This window comes from Taudactylus pleione, unplaced genomic scaffold, assembly GCF_031769625.1.
Source record: "Taudactylus pleione unplaced genomic scaffold, aTauple2 ptg000129l, whole genome shotgun sequence".
NCBI lineage: Eukaryota > Metazoa > Chordata > Amphibia > Anura > Myobatrachidae > Taudactylus > Taudactylus pleione.
Genome location: NW_028284531.1, coordinates 6,929,209 through 6,946,980, shown reverse-complemented (window position 1 = coordinate 6,946,980; position 17,772 = coordinate 6,929,209). Strand labels below are relative to the sequence as shown.

The window sequence follows — 17,772 nt, the reverse complement described above, 5'->3', positions numbered from 1 at the left end:
ATTTTGAGTTGCCATTGTTCTGTGCCATTTGTTTTAGCTAACTGATCTTCCACATGCTGCAGTCAGATGGTAGTTTCTACATTGGGAACACCATTGTTAGACTATTTTGTTGTGTAAGGCAGCTACAGTATAAATGGACCTGCCCCTTTCCCCAGTGTCCTATAATAATGTAACCCTACTTAACAGTCCTAGGGCCTGATTCAGACCTGCTCACGAGCGCATAGCGCTCGCAAGTAGGACGATGGTCGGCCAGTGAGCACGCACAGCGTGTGCGAGCCCCAGAGCGAGTGAGAACTTCACTCGCTCCGGGGCTCGCTACAAAATGGGTCGGCTGTCGACAGCTCGCCCCGTTTTGTAGAGCGGGGAGGGGGGGTGGCTGGACAAACGGAACCCTTCCCGAAGGAACGCCTGCCGTTTGTGGGCAGCCCTACCCTGACATCAATCGTGATGTCAGTAGTGAACTTCCTGCTCTATAGCGAGAGCCTCTGAATCAGGCCCTAGATCTGTAATTGTGCTTTGTTTAGCAATCCTAGTGATTGTGCGCTGGGATTTAGTGGTCGGACAGGGGTGTCCATAGTTCTGAATGGATAGTTTTGTTTGACAGGACAAACACATTTTAAAACAGGCATCTACCTAAGTGAGTCGATACAGTAAGACTGTATATTTAAAATATTTTTTTAATAAGCAATAGTACTACATAAGTACAGGAAAAGAGATACATAGCAGAATATATTCATGGACTTTATGGTCTACTCTCAACCAAGTTCATAAAGATTAGCAGAGGCAAAAACTGTACTACAAATGTGTGAATGTTACAGAAACAAACAGCAGGATTTACTATAATTGTGTTTGAAGTCTGAAAACTAAAGCCACAGCTGATGTGTGGAAGTTGGCAAACACATAAACCAGCGTTTCCCAAATGTGGTCCTCAAGGCACCCCAACAGTCCAGGTTTTAAGGATTTTCATGCGTGTGTACAGATAGTATAATTAAACTGACTAAATTACTAAATAAGTCACCTGTGTTTGAGCATGGATATCCTTAAAGCCTGGACTGTTAGGGTGCCTTGAGGACCAAACTTGGGAACCACTGACGTGAACATACAGCATGTACCTTAGGCCAAACAGTATGGTAACACTAGTGCGATCTCTTCCAACACTAAGCCAAACACTAATAAGCCACGTCTCCTGATTGGCTGCCCGGTAATTAAGTAGGATACATCATTTTGCCTTTGGTACACCTCATGAATGTGGATTACATCTGAAAAAGAAAAGAAGATGTTTTCACATAAGTAAGTATTATTAGGGAGGGAACATTTAATAACAATTTATGGGGACCATGCAACACCAAAAATTAAAAATGTAATAGCCTACTACTGGGGCTAATACTATGTTAATATGTACAGGACCACTATTATTACATTTAACACTACTCAAAGCAGAACTATTTTAATATTTATATATGGGGGCACATTTATTAAATGTAATTAATGGGTCAATACAATTTTAATATTTATACATGATGTCACTATTATGGAATTTGATGCTATTGGAGATAAAACTTTCAATATTTATGTATGGGGGACATTATTATTGAATTTAACACTACTGGGGACAATACTATTTAATTGGATATTATTTTTTATGGGGGAAATACTTTCTCATAATTTACTGTATATACTAAGAGCAAAACGTGTAGTTCACCAGCATCGAAACATGGGCTGTGAGTACATGCTGGCACTTGTAGTGCCACGTGTACCCACAGTCCAGGGTTAACAGAAGGGGCCCAATGCTACTTGGCATTGTGCTAGTCATCTCTTTTATTAAATTGATATTTTATGATATGGGCATAATTTATAGTGACAATCTAAATAATCATAAATACCTTTTAATTGGCCCTATTAGCAATTATTTAATATTGGCAACTTAATATAGTAAATAAGATGGGTCTATTAATCTAATTACTAATTAATTTTGTCCTCATAATATATTCATTAGATTGATTAGGACCCATAATATAATTAATAAAAAAAATTCCCACCTTATTGGATAAATAATGATTGCCCACATAATAAATATTTTGTGTTTTTCTCATCTTCTGATTGGCAGGTAGCATGCTTTTTGAGCTGTCTCGTTTGTCACAACTACCTCATTTCTTTCTGGTGGTTTTTTGGTGGTTTGCATGATAAATATGGTGGTTTGTTTTCCTTACGTGACGTCGACATGTAAAGTAATAGCTGTTTTGCAGCATGCTTTTAGTAAATCTCATGGTTTCAAAACGCAGCTTAGTAAATTTTCCAAAGTTTGTTGCCCCAGTAAAAATTCCCAATGCTGCATCATGCATAGTAATATAACCCATGGTTGATATAATTATATAGGATCTCAATAATTTTGTGTTTTTCTACAGAACTGTGTATTTCCTGGACTTAAAATAGCTGACCTCCCTGGGTACCTGAAGGCTAATCAGATCCTACACTGTGTTGCTAAAACTCAGCACTTTCAGGTATAAGTCTTCAATGTACTATTCCTATATTCATCATGTACATGGATAGTGACAAAGCTTGAAAACAGGTGCCATAAGGGCATTTAAAAATGTTCATTCACATATACCAAATGCTTGGTAGTTTGTGATGATTGCTGCACTATTTGCTGAGCTGTGTTAGCAATAAAAGGGATATGTATCTTTCTCCTACATGCCCTCTTCACGGGGTCCCCCAGCCAAAGCATTCTCACCTCACACTAGTCATCCCAGGCCGGGGATCCCCCCAATAAAGGGGTCTCCCCTCTCCTGGATAGCTCAGGCCTGGCCTGAAGCTCAGGACTAGCCTCCGCATCCCTGGCCGGTGGGTGCAGAATTGATAGGGTTAATAATGTTGTCAGTCTTAGGTCCTCTGATTTTCTCAATCTATACCACCTCTCTTTGCAAACTAATTAGCTCTTTTGGTTTTCAGTATCATCTGCACACAGACAATACTCAGATCTACCTATCCTCCCCAGATTTGTCACCATCTATGCTTGTCCGTGTCACTGAGTGGCTCTCTTCCATTTCATCTTGGATGGCATCTCACAACCTCAAACTTCATATATCCAAAACAGAATTAATTATATTTGCACCGGCCAATAGTAGTTACCAACCTGATATCTCTATCACTGTTGACAACTCGACAATCAACCCCACCCCAGTAGCCTGCTGCCTTGGTGTCATCCTTGACTCTAAACTGTCCTTTGTTCCCCACAATCAATCTGTATCAAAATAATGCTACATACATCTAACAAACATAGCCAAAATGCAACAATATCCACAAGACACTGCAAAAACTTGAATCCATGTACTTTTTATTTCCCGCATTGACTATTGCAATAGTCTCCTTACTGGTCTTCCCAAAAACAGACTTTTGCTGCTACAATCCTGTTTGAATGCAGCTGCAAGGCTGATCTTTCTCGCCAAATGTTCATTGTTTGCTGATCCACTCTGTTAGTCCCTCCATTGGTTACCGGTCTTCTACCATATTCAATTTAAAATACTTAAGTTCACACATAAAGCTATTAACCAAACCACACCAACATACATCTCTTTACTCATCTCCAAATATCTCCCATCCCGACCTCTCCGCTCAGCACAAGATCTGCGTCTCTCATCCCCACGCATTACTTGCTCCCATGCACGGTTACAGGACTTTTTTGGGCTGCGCCCACCATGTGGGATGCCCTCCCACGAACAATAAGACTTTCCGCTAGTCTCCAAACATTCAAGCATTCTCTGAAAACTCACCCCTTCAGACAAGCTTATCAGATTCCAGAATCGCCCACATTATCTTCATAGCTTGCCTATCTAACTCCCTTCTTATAGTGTACACATATCACATTTTTCCTTTCTTCAAATTCTCCTAACCCTAGGCCAACTTTCCAGTGTGACTAGATTATACAGCTCACCAAGAACATCTGCAGTCTGGCTGGACCAATTTGCAATATGTAGCACCTATCCTTGTGTACACCTATTTCCCTGTAGATTGTAAGCTTGCGAGCAGGGCCCTCTTACCTTTATGTTTGTCTCTTACAACCCAGTTTAGTTCTATTAATGTTGCTTCAAATTGTAATGCGCAACGGAATATGCTGCAGTATATAAGAAACTATTAATAAATAATAAATAATATTGTGTAAACTAATATTGTCTTTTTTTACAGGGGAACTATATGTCCCAGTAAGCCTCTCCTGCATCCCAGTACTTGTGTACTTGTGGATCTAAAAGTACCATAATGGGATGCATTAAAGGCCCACTGGTGCCTGTAATCTTCCTGTAAAAGAAATATTAAAGTAAACACAGTACACACACCATTGAAAGTAAAAAATAAATTAGCCCCTGCGATTGCATATGCAGCTTGAGTCCTCACTGCGTGTGACAAGACATGCAATTTCTGCGATGGGTCAGACCTGCTATAATTGTGCATGACAGGCCGAATGTGCTTCAATGTTACCGCTGTATACCCAGGAGGTATAACGGATGTGAGAAAGCAGTAGTGGGTGTCTCTATGCTGGCTGAGCGGTGGTAGATATTAGCATATTTTCGTAGCTGCTTTGCATGAGATTACACAGCTGCGATGGCAATTGCGATCCGTGCTGAATCAGGCCAACAGTCTGCTGGTGCGTCCTAATTGCATCACACTGTGGTGATTTAGCATGACTGCAACAAAGATATATAAGGACACATCTGTACTTCTCTGGATTATGCAAGCTCCTATTGGTGCCAGTCTAAGTGCATTTTATGACATTTGGATCTTGTGTAGGCATACATTTCATGACACTACTTACATAACTATTTAAAATGCTCAGACAGTTTCCTATGTCCGAACAACAGATACCATGTACCTAGTCAGTCTTTGTGTCTGTATCAGTAGCTATGTCTTGGTCTCATTTCCCGTTGCCTACTCTTGCCTGTTTCTGATCATCACAGTTTACTAGGAAACCTGACATTTGTTTTTTACCTATTTCTGTCTGTCCTACCCTTGGCTTATCTCCGACTATTACATCTAGTGTTTTGATCCCACTACTGCTTTGAGCTGTCTTTGCCACCATCACTATCAAAAGGCAAATAAGAGGGTTTGTGACATTTGGGTATAGGGCAGTGAACCCCATCATATCCTTGAATGGGTTGCTGGCAATGACTGCATGCTCATTAGCCTCTCCTATACAGGAGGAACACCATCTACTGGCAAGGTTGGTCCACCAGTAGTGATTGGGACATTACTCACTTAGACAAGTGTTAGCTTGGTTACATTTTCGTAACAAAATTTACTGAAAAGGAGCATTGAATTTTTCTGATACGAAGTAAAAATATTTGTGTCTGCATGAAAATGTTCAATTCAGTTTGCAATTTTGCAAAAGTTAAACCCGCCCCGTGACCCCTTATTCTACACTTTTGGGGTTTTTGACAACCCCCTCAACAAAGGGCCCAATATGTGAGTATGCTGCAACCAAATCCTCAATCAGACTTTCCTGCTGCTCATTTTGTCATGTTGCTTCCTGTCACTATGCAGTCGGTACAGTAGGATTGCAGCTGGGTCATTACATTCCGTCTTCATGAGGCATTATGTTGGAGAAAGCTGGAGGTAATGGAGTGCAACATCCAGAAGAGAAAGTACCAGAGGAGGGACATCTAGAATTCAGATAAGGAGTAGCACATGCCATGCATTTCTTATTAATATTTCATTTAAGGGGCCAGTCTACTGTGGTCTGCATTTTCCCCCCAATAAGCATAATTATTTATTGTATGTATGTATGTATGTATTAATAAACTCTTGCAGTACACAGACTCCGATGGCATTAGCTAGCGGGGGCTTACCTCCAAGTAGCTAAGCTTTTCGCAATATCACAGTCCCCATAGAAACCTATAAATACTGCTTTTGCAATCTTGAAGAGGGATCGCAGCAGACATCTGTGATATGTACCGTGGTACTTTCTTAATAAATTGACGGGGTTCAGATGTTTTCTCATAATTTTCCTCAAAATATACTTTATATATCTACCTCTAATTGTGAACTTTTCCATTTAAGACCAAGACAGAGTAGCAGTTTTGGCACTCTCTATTACTATTGTACTAGATAATAAACATACCTCACAGGAAGAATATTGTTGAAGTATATACAATTCAAATGTATAAGTCATTTGCAAACCATATATGAGCAAACCACAACTATCTTGATGACAGGCAGCATTGCCTAAAATAGGAGCAAAATAAATGCCAAAACGGATGTACAAAAATGTTTGAAATGATATTCCTGATTAAGCCAGTATTTAAACACTCCTCATGGAAGGAAGTCCTTCACTTCAGCAGCTGACACCTTGGCCTCTGAGTTCACTGCAATAGAGCATGCTACCATCAAGATCACCATGACAACAAATAAGCAGCATACCCTTGGCTGGTTGGTATAATAACAAGTACACAACTCCTTTCTTTGTGAAAGATAGTCCATCTAACAGTGCTGGAGCTCAGTAAAAATCTTTTTTACAATACAATTTTCTTTAAAAACCAGTGACATCTGCTGAGAGATTATTAAAATTTCGAAGTGGAACTTAAGGACTGTGAGGCCAAAATAAGTGTTCCTGTGTAATCATTCCAGCACAACAACCTAAGACCGGTGATCCCAATCAGGAGGTGTTTTTGTTTAGGAAATAATCAAAACTGCCCTTAAAATAGACAAACTGACATTGAAGTCTGTAACAAATCACTGAAAGAGCTGATTCATGGTTAGGAGCAAGTTTATTATTTATTTATTTTATTATTTTATTTATTACCAGTTATTTATATAGCGCACACATATTCCACAGCGCTTTACAGAGAGTATTTGCCCATTCACATCAGTCCTTGCCCCAGTGGAGCTTACAATCTATGGCCCTCATTCAGAGCCGTTCGCTATTTGCGGTCGTTCGTTCAAAAACAAGGGGTGGCTATTCAAATGATCCGTTCGCAAATTGCAGTCTGTTCACACCTCTAAGTCTGAACGAGCGTGCAAAACATACGCTCGTTTATTTGTTAAAAACGCCCCCTGGCCGCTCGCACCATACGTCATGTCCGCTATTTATTAGATTAATCGAGTACATCGAACAGCGTATGAACTGCTCACTATTCTTGTGGTTGGTTTTTTCAACCGCTATTTTGCGAGCAGTTCTGAGTTAAAAAAAACCAAGTGACGTGGTCAATGACGCTGCTGTATTAATTATGCACTCCCTTAAAACGCCCGTTTTGACCTTTAAGCACGCCTGCGTTCGAATTCCACTCCCCCGTTTTCAAGCACCTTCCCCTGTTACCACCCACATACGCCTCATTCTGTCACTCAAAATAGCAGGCACTCGCTATATAGCGTACAAACGATTTTCGGCCGCACTGACTGGTTCGCGCATGCGTACTAAAAACCGTACGCATGCGCAGATGTGCGAACATCGCTCGGAACGAGCGTACGGCCGCTAGCGAGCGGCTCTGAATGAGGGCCTATGGCCCTCATTCAGAGCCGTTCGCTATTTGCGGTCGTTCGTTCAAAAACAAGGGGTGGCTATTCAAATGATCCGTTCGCAAATTGCAGTCTGTTCACACCTCTAAGTCTGAACGAGCGTGCAAAAGATACGCTCGTTTATTTGTTAAAAACGCTCCCCTGGCCGCTCGCACCATACGTCATGTCCGCTATTTATTAGATTAATCGAGTACATCGAACAGCGTATGAACTTCTCGCTATTCTTGTGGTTGGTTTTTTCAACCGCTATTTTGCGAGCAGTTCTGAGTTAAAAAATACCAAGTGACGTGGTCAATGACGCTGCTGTATTAATTATGCACTCCCTTAAAACGCCCGTTTTGACCTTTAAGCACGCCTGCGTTCCAATTCCACTCCCCCGTTTACAAGCACCTTCCCCTGTTACCACCCACATACGCCTCATTCTGTCACTCAAAATAGCAGGCACTCGCTATATAGCGTACAAACGATTTTCGGCCGCACTGACTGGTTCGCGCATGCGTACTAAAAACCGTACGCATGCGCAGATGTGCGAACATCGCTCGGAACGAGCGTACGGCCGCTAGCGAGCGGCTCTGAATGAGGGCCTATGTTCACTATCACATGCGCACACACATACACACTAGGGTTAATTTGTGTTGGGAGCCAATTAACCTACCAGTATATTTTTGGAGTGAGGGAGGAAACCGGAGAACCCGGAGGAAACCCACGCAAGCACAGGGAGAATATACAAACTCCACACAGGTAGGGCCGTGGTGGGAAACAAACCCATGACCTCAGCGCTGTGAGGCAGTAACGCTAACCATTACACCATCTGTGCTGCCCAAAGTGCAGCTTGTACTTTGCACCTGGGAAAACCTTTTGATGCTTCAAGGTGAAAAACTAATAAACACAACTGTAGTTGTGAGGAGCGTGTGACATACGGGATGTAGTCAGGAAGCCGGCGGTCGAAATGCCGACCGCCGGTTTCCCGACAGTGAAAGTCCGGCATGGGACTAATGATAGGCTTCTAAATCCCAACAACGAACGTAGGTAAGCCGGGTGTCAGGAGCTGTTAGCCGCGAGGGGGGGGGGGAGGGTTAGGTTTAGGGACTCCTGAGGGGGGCTTAGGTCTAGGCACCACTCCCCCCCCGGGAAGGTTGGGGTTAGGCACCCCGGGAGGAGGTTTTAGGCACCCCACCGGAGGGTTAAGTTTAGGGTGCGAGTAGGGTGGGTTAGGTATAGGCAACCCAGGGGGGAGGTTAGCCTTAAGCACTAGGGGGGAGGTTAGGGTTAGGCACCACTAAGGGAGGGTTAGGGCGCGGAGAGGGGTAGGGATAGGGTCGATACTTAACCTGTTGGGATCTCCATCTCAGTGGCGTAACTCGGGCAGGGCACTAGACAGTTACTCAGGACTGTCGCTAGGTTTCCCTGCGCCCAGGGCTGTCCTGTGCTGCAAGCCGAGCCCCTTCCCTCCCCCTGAGCGCTTACCCAATAGCACCAGGCGGAGGGTGGGAGGTGGGCTCAGGCTAGTGCATTTACACACACATCGCCGCCAGCGCGGCAGCGATGTGTGTTAATCAGCAGCCATGAGAGTCAGACAGAATCACTCACTCACAAGCTCCGCCTTCCGGCTCTTGCAGTGGATAATGGGAGAGACGTCATGCCGTCTCTCCCATAATGCAGAGCGCTCCAGCCCGGGAGGACTGACGTGCGGACGGCGGCGGGAGCAGTAGCCGGAGCGTGGATTAGGGTAAGTGTATTTTTTTTTCTTTTATTTACTTGTGTGTATTTGTCGGGGCGGGGGGGGGGGTGGACTACTATTGGGGGGGACCTCTAGTGGCACTACTGGGGGGAACTACTACTGGGGGCACTGCATCGGGGGTGGACTACTACTGGGGGCACTACTCGGAAGGACCTCTGTGGGGGGAGACTACTAATGGGGGCACTGCATCGGGGGATGTGGACTGCTGGGAGCACTGCATCGGGGGATCACTTGCAGGCACTGCATAGGGGGGTTACTACTGGGGGAACTATATAAAGGGCACTGCATAGGGGGGACTACTCCTGGGGGCACTGCATAGGGGGGACCACTACTGTGGCACTGCATAGGGGGGGTCTACTACTGGGGGCACTATATATAAGGGGCTCACTACTGGGGGCACAAGGGACACTGCACTGGGAGGACCACTACTGGGGCACTGTATAAGGGGCACTGCATTAGGGGGACCACTACATGAGGCACTGGATAGGGGGGATCACTACTGGGGGCCTGCATAAAGGGGACCACTACTGGGGTCACTGCATAGGGGGACCACTACATGGGGCACTGCATAAGGGGGACCACTACTGGGGGCACTGTATAAGGGGCACTGGATAGGGGGCATCAGTACTGGGGGCCTGCATAAGGGGGACCACTACTGGGGGCATTGCATAGGGGGGACCACTACATGGGGCACTGCATAAGGAGGATCACTACTGGGGGCATGCATAAGGGGGACCACTACTGGGGGCCTGCATAAGGGGGACCACTACTGGGGGCACTGTATAAGGGGAACTAATGGGTTGCATAAAGGGGACCACTACTGGGGACATTGCATACTGGGGGTACTGTAGAAGGGGCACTGCTGGCGGCCTGCATAAGGGGGACCACTACTGGTGGCACTGCATTAAGGTGCATATGGAATGGAAAGGAATGTTCAGAGTGATGAGAAAGGGGTGAGTGTCATGTAGACACGCCCCATTTTTAGTGACTATGCCCCATGTGACCACGCCCATTTTTCGGGCTTACGGCATCGTTATTTCATTTGCAGGGCAATTCCGTGATATACTGTATAACACAATTTACTGTATGTGAGTGTAGCCAGCAAGAGCAGTATGTGGCATGTATGCAAATTAAAAAGTTAAATATTTGAATTTGCACCTCTTGCAGTGCTGCATTGTTTGCTTGGTTGCAAGTTTAGAACCAAACATTAAATCCACTCCTGAACTAGTACATTCAAGTAAATTATAAAGGGAGATAAGTGTCTGTTTTTTCATTGTATTGAAGAGCTCAGAACATGTTCTTACACCTACATACTCCCAAAATACACTGTATCTACTTAGAATTGTATTGCATATTTAATCTCCTATTAGACTTGTTCAATCCAAGAAATGTCTGGCAACTGTTTTATTAATAGCACCAGTTTTTAACCTAAAAAACACCAGTTTTTGTGTGATGTTTACCAACGAAAAACTAACTTTTTCTTGTGGTTTCGCCGATGTAGTTCTGCCATAGGGATATTTGTAGAAATCAATGACATATGCTGCCGAGACCCTGCCCCCCAGCCCAGCCCAGCCCTGCTACCAAGCAGTTAACAAACCACTGAACAGTGAAGTCTGAATGTGGGGGTGAAGCTTATGTACATTGATCACATGTAAACATAACTTTTGGTTGCTGATCGGTACATAGCTAAGTGGTAACTTGTTAAGCCGAGTCACTGATGTTCCCGTCCAGGGAACCATTGAAGGCTATCATAAAAGGATCTTGAAATACTGTAACTTATTATTTATTGCTTACTAATATGCAGTCAGGTGCATAAATATTGGGACATTGACAGAATTTTCATATTTTGGCCTCTATTCACCACCACGATGGCTTTGAAATGAAACAAACAAGATGTGCTTTAACTTCAGACATTCAGATTTAATTTGAGGGTAATTACATCCAAATCAGGTGAACGGTGTAGAAATTACAACGGTCTCTATATGTGCCTCCCACTTTTTAAGGGGCCAAAAGTAATGGGACTATCAACTCAAAAGCTATTTCATGGACAGGTGTGGGCTATTCCCTCGTTATTTCATTATAAATTAAGCAGGTAAAAGGTCTGGAGTTGATTCTAGGTGTGACATTTGCATTTGGAATCAGTTGCTGTCGACTCTCAATATGAGATCCAAAGAGCTGTCACTATCAGTGAAGCAAGCCATCATTAGGCTGAAAGATCAAAACAAACCCATCAGAGAGATAGCAAAAACATTAGGTGTGGCCAAATCAACTGTTTGGAACATTCTTAAAAGAAAGAACGCATCGGAGAGCTCAGCAACACTATGTCTGCGCTATATAAATGACTGTAATAAATAAAAAAAACACCAAAAGACCTGGAAGACCACGGAAAACAACTGTGGTGGATGACAGAAGAATTATTTCACAGTTGAAGAAAAACCCTTTCACAACAGTTGGCCAAATCAAGAACACTCTCCAGGAGGTAGCTGTATATGTGTCAAAGTCAACAATCAAGAGAAGACTTCACAAGAGTGAATATAGAGGGTTCACCATAAGATGTAACCCATTGGTGAGCCTCAAAAACAGGCAGACCAAATTAGAGTTTGCCAAAGAACATCTGAAAAAGCCATTACAGTTCTGGAACAACATCCTATGGACAGATGAGACAGAGATCAACTTGTACCAGAGTGATGGGAAGAGAAGAGTATGGAGAAGGAAAGGAGCTGCTCATGATCCAAAACATACCACCTCATCAGTGAAGCATGGTGGTGGTAGTGTCATGGTGTGGGCATGTATGGCTGCCAATGGAACTGGTTCCCTTGTATTTATTGATGATGTGACTGCTGACAAAAGCAGCAGAATGTATTCTGAAGTGTTTCGGGCAATATTATATGCTCATATTCAGTCAAATGCTTCGGAAATCATTGGACAGCGCTTCACAGTGCAGATGGACAATGACCCGAAGCATACTGCAAAAGCAACCAAAGAGTTTTCTAAGGCTAAAAAGTGGAATGTTATGCAATGGCCAAGTCAATCCCCTGACCTGAATCCAATTGAGCATGCATTTCACTTGATGAAGACAAAACTGAAGGGAAAATGCCCCAAGAACAAGCAGGAAATGAAGACATTTGCAGTAGAGGCCTGGCAGAGCATCACCAGGGATGAAACCCAGCGTCTTGTGATGTCTATGCGTTCCAGACTTCAGGCTGTAATTGCCTGCAAAGGATTTGCAACAAAGTATTAAAAAGTGAAAGTTAGATTTAGGATTGTTTAGTTTGTCCCATTACTTTTGGCCCCTTAAAAAGTGGGAGGCACATATAGAAACCGTTGTAATTCCTACACCGTTCACCTGATTTGGATGTAATTACCCTCAAATTAAATCTTAAAGTCTGCAGTGAAAGCACATCTTGTTTGTTTCAATTCAAAGCCATTGTGGTGGTGAATAGAGGCCAAAATATGAAAATCCTGTCATTGTCCCAATATTTATGCACCTGACTGTAGGTCTGTGTTGGCAGATGTTTTAATTGTTTGGATATAACATTGTAACTGTAACTTTTTTTTTTGCTTTTATTTCATGATTTCTATCTTTATAAGCCACGTCCAATAATTGTATTTTTCTATAACCACTGTTCTTAGCATGAAAACTGTCCAAGCATGAAAACTTTATTTTTAGTGGACAAACTGAAAATCATATGCAATCTCCTGTTTGAACTAAACATCTCAACTGGCTTTGAGATACATTATTTGGAATATTTAGGACTTAAAGTAATTTAAGGATGTAATGTAAGGATTTTTTTCCACAATTTAGTGGTCCACTCCTTAAAATGAACAAAATTAAATTTTAAAAATGACCCGTGTATTCACCCACACAGTCCCAGTCATTGCTTTCCTCTGCAGCGCTCCACATAGTGAAGTAGACACATGGGGTCTGGTGCAGAGTTCTTGCGCTATTCTGTGTGGTAAGCCGGGAGCCCATCCACATCCCGCTCTGCAGAGGAGGAGGATGCGGGCTGCGGGGCAGACTGGGATAAGCTGCCAGAAGAGGGCTGCCAGTGACGTTATCGAAAGAGAGCCTTTGGATTCCTGGACGCTTATTTCCAGAATATCCGGGGGTATCCCGCGTCTGAAACGGAAGAGGAGCCAAGCGTGGCCTAGGCTAGAGGTTCAGGTAGAGGCTGGGGGCGCATGGCTGCACCATTCCAGGCTGCAGTGCTTCGGGCAACGGCCCTGTCAACTTGTGCCTTGAGCCGTACCTACTGGCAATGTTATTGAAAAGTTTAATGTTTAGTGTATTAAACACACTGTAGTTCCCCTAGTTCACGTTATGCCAGACAGAAACCCCAGTTCACATTATGCCACAGTGCTTCCATGCTGGTGATGTAGCTATGTGTGGGGCCCCCTAGTGTGTGGGGGGCACCTAGTGTGTGGGGGCCCGTGGTGGCCTCCCTAACTGCTCTGTTGTTTTTCTGGCACTAGGGAAGTCTGTGTAGGAGATGTTATCATAGCACTTATAATAGAGGAAATCTCATACAGCGTTTAGGTTGAAACTACAGAACACTGATCTGCTAGAGCAGCTGGTTCCTCACTTCAATTTCATGACAGAAGTGAAGTCCTTTAAAGCAGGGGGTTATGAGGTGCTCTATTGTCATAGGTTCAACTTAGGTCACTTGGGCCGTCTGACTAGGGTTTAGTTAGCTTTATGTATCTTAAATATATAACTTCATTTATTGATGGATTATGTGGAATTTATTACATATAATTCATACAAGATATTGCTGTACCTTCTTCACTTTCTTTCTAAAAAAAAAAATCCAATTGAAAAAGCAGCATAATGTCAAAAATGTAATGGGAACAGGTTCTTTTGTTTATAATGTACTGTGAAAGCAGGTCACAGTACCATAAAGACCTAGATTAACTAAACTTTTCTATTTCCCCATGTACATTATGCACGGTTTAGTTTTATGGTGCAGTTTTGCAATGCAATCATTTTTATCCACATAATAAAAATGAAGCGCGGGTCCAGAACCAAAACAGTAAGCCAGCTGAGATAATTGTGTACTTTTTTTCTTCTGACTCTGATCAATTGGTTTTAAATGGCTTACCTTAGCTATGCATGCAATATTTTGACCCTGGCTAGTAATTGAAACAAGATTTTTCACATCATAAATGTAAATATGTTTAGCATGTATAATCCAGTGCTACACATTTCAGCAGACTATAGAGAAAATGAAAACCAGGAGTGATTCTGTATGGTGTAATAGATCATGCCCTTTTACAAAACATTGATAAAGCCATACAAATGAAAGGAAAGTTTTTCAAACATTCGGTCATTGTGGCTCAAATGCAGCGACACAGCACATTTTGTGCAAATACTCTATCCACTACATCAGAGGTTCCCAAACTCGGTCCTCAAGGCACCCTAACAGTCCAGATTTTAATGTTAGGTGACAGTACCTCAGTCAATTTGATGTAACAACCTATGCTCAACCATGGATATCTCTAAAACCTGAACTGTTGGGGTGCCTTGAGGACCGCATTTGGGAACCTTTGCAACACAAGCATTCACTGCAACAATTCAGCACAGAGGTCTTGGTCGCACCAGGCATGGTTACGCCTCCCCTGCACACCTGGGCTCCAACAGAGGCCCTGTAAGTTTTACCTGCTCCCCCCCCTTCTTGGCATCCATAGTACATATAGGCATTGTGCCAGGCATTGTGTTAATAATGTGAGATTGATGTGCTCATTCTTGCAAAAGTGAAAGTGTGACCTCAATGTACAGCCTGCTATTACATTTCTCCCATCCACTTAATTTCTTCTCCCATACTTCTGTTAGTCTGGCCTTATGAGAATACTTTTTAATTATACAGGTGCCACACCTTCTCCAGCAGGCTCCTTTATTCTTCCTACGAACTTTAGAGTCTAATATACACCCAGTGTTTCTCGGGTTGGGTATGATATGTCAACAGTTCATCATGTCGACATGGTGATTATGTTGCTGTTGACCATTGCTGTTGCTGGTCGACATTCATCTTGTAGACAGTGTTGAAATGTCAACAAGTTAAATGTCAACATATTGTCCCTGGTAGCCCAGCGGTGACTTACCTGTTCTCTACTACTGCAGTGGCCCCAGTGGCATATTTTGGGTCCCGGCTGTCATGTGACTGTGTCTTCCGAATCAAACCGACAATACTTTGGCGTTCGGGTGAGTATTTCTCCCCTAATCCCTACCCCTAACCCTACCCTCCCTCTAGTGCCTAACCCTAACCCCCTCCCTCCCCCCACAGCCTAACTCTCCTGCCCGCATCCTAACCCTAATATTGACATTCTGACAACATCATAACATTGTGGTGTCAACATTATCAACCTTTTGACTTCATCCCTTCCAGATAGCTTAATACAATTGTTGTAGCTCATGTGAAGTTTGGAGCAGAAAGAGGCTACAAATACTAAGGATCAACTGCGTTGGAATCCAGATTCCCTGACTCATGAGAGGAGCTCTGAATTCATTACCTGACCAGCAACGCTGCAGTATTACAGCCATGGCCAAAAGTTTTGAGAATGATACAAGTATTGGTTTTCACAAAGTTTGCTGCTTCAGTGTTTTTAGACCTTTTTGTCAGATGTTACTATGGTATACTGAAGTAAAATTACAAGCATTTCATAAGTGTCAAAGGCTTTTATTGACAATTACATTAAGTTTATGCAAAGAGTCCATATTTGCAGTGTTGACCCTTCTTTTTCAAGAACTCGGCAATTCGCCCAGGCATTTTATCAATCAATTTCTGGGCCACATACTAACTGATGGTCACCCATTCTTGCCTAATCAATGCTTGGAGTTTGTAATGAATTTGTGGGGTTTTGTTTGTCCACCCACCTCTTGAGGATTGACCACAAGTACTCAATGGGATTAAGGTCTGGGGAGTTTCCTGGCCATGGACCCAAAATTTTGATGTTTTGTTCCCCGAGCCACTTAGTTATCAGTTTTGCATTATGGCAAGGTGCTCCACCATGCTGGAAAAGGCATTGTTCGTCACCAAGCTGTTCTTGGATGGTTGGGAGAAGTTGCTCTTGGAGGATATTTTGCTACCATTCTTTATTCATGGCTCTGTTCTTAGGAGGCAAAATTGTGAGTGAGTCCACTCCCTTGGCTAAGAAGCAACCCCACACATGAATGGTCTCAGGATGCTTTACTGTTCGCATGACACAGGACTGATGGTAGCGCTCACCTTTCCTTCTCCGGACAAGCGTTCTTCCAGATGCCCCAAACAATCTGAAAGGGGATTCATCAGAAAAAATAACTTTAACCCAATCCTCAGCAGTCCAATCCCTGTAACTTTGGCAGAATATCAGTCTGTCCCTGATGTTTTTCCTGGAGAGAAGTGGCTTCTTTGCTGCCCTTTTTGACACCAGGCCATCCTCCGAAAGTCTTCGCCTCATTGTGCGTGAAGATACACTCACACCTGCCTGCTGCCATTCCCGTGCAATCTCTGCACTGGTGGTAGCTGAATAAACTTTAGGAGACGGTCCTGTCGCTTGCTGGATGTTCTTGCATGCATTGATGACGCCATGTGTTTCCTTGCAGGTAACCATGGTTAACAGAGGAAGAACAATGATTTCAAACTCCATCCTCCTTTTAAAGCTTCCAGTCTGTTATTCTAACTCAATCAGCTTGACAGAGTGATCTCCAGCCTTGTCTTCGTCAACACTCTCATCTGTGTTAACGAGAGAATCACTGATATGATGTCAGCTGGTCCTTTTGTGGCAGGTCTGAAATGCAGTGGAAATGTTGTTTTTGGGATTAAGGGCCTGATTCAGACCCGTGCGCTATCTGCATACGCTCGCTGGATGCGTATGCAAATTTGTCAAAGTGATGCCGCGGGAAGTGATCGCTCGCCAAGGCATAAGCATGCCCACCATGTCTTAGCGAGGGGCTACTTTGTGTATGTGTATGCACAAACGCACAGGCAGAGCCGCCCCACCAGCACCCCGCATCTCCAGGAAGTGTATTAAAACATTGGTACATCGAGCACCATCGGATGTGAACGCAGTGCTTGAGGTAGCTTTACCCTACTGCAAGCATTGCGAGGAAATCATCGCATCTCCAACCACCCCGTTATTACAGGACAGCCCCTGTTACCACCCACAAACTGCCTCTCCTGTCACTCATTACACTGGGCTGTCTTTGCAGGGCGAGCGAGCGGTATGCGATCGCAGTGAGTAGTTCGCGCATGCGCAGAACGAAGCGTGCGCATACGCAGAACATCGGGCCGCTTGCGAGCACACGCATATAGCGAACGGGTCTAAATCAGGCCCTAAGTTCATTGTCATTAATTGCAATTCATCTGATCACTCTTCATGACATTCTGGAGTATATGCAAATTGCCATCATAAAATCTGAAGCAGCAGACTGTGTGCAAACCAATATTTGTGTCATTCTCAAAACTTTTGGCCATGGCTGTACAGTCGCTTATTATAAATTATTTCTGCGTCACATTAAATATGAACTGTGTTCACCTGGGGAGTAGGTGCTG

General features: G+C 43.6%; 1 protein-coding gene across 1 annotated transcript in view; it reads left to right on the top strand.

Moving 5' to 3' along the window:
- Positions 1-17,772, top strand: part of FAM227B (family with sequence similarity 227 member B) — a 484,199-nt gene that overhangs the window by 37,960 nt on the left and 428,467 nt on the right. The window contains exon 6 of the mRNA XM_088472811.1: positions 2,406-2,501. Coding sequence (XP_088328937.1) covers positions 2,406-2,501 — 96 coding nt within the window. The remainder of the gene's footprint in view (positions 1-2,405; positions 2,502-17,772) is intronic.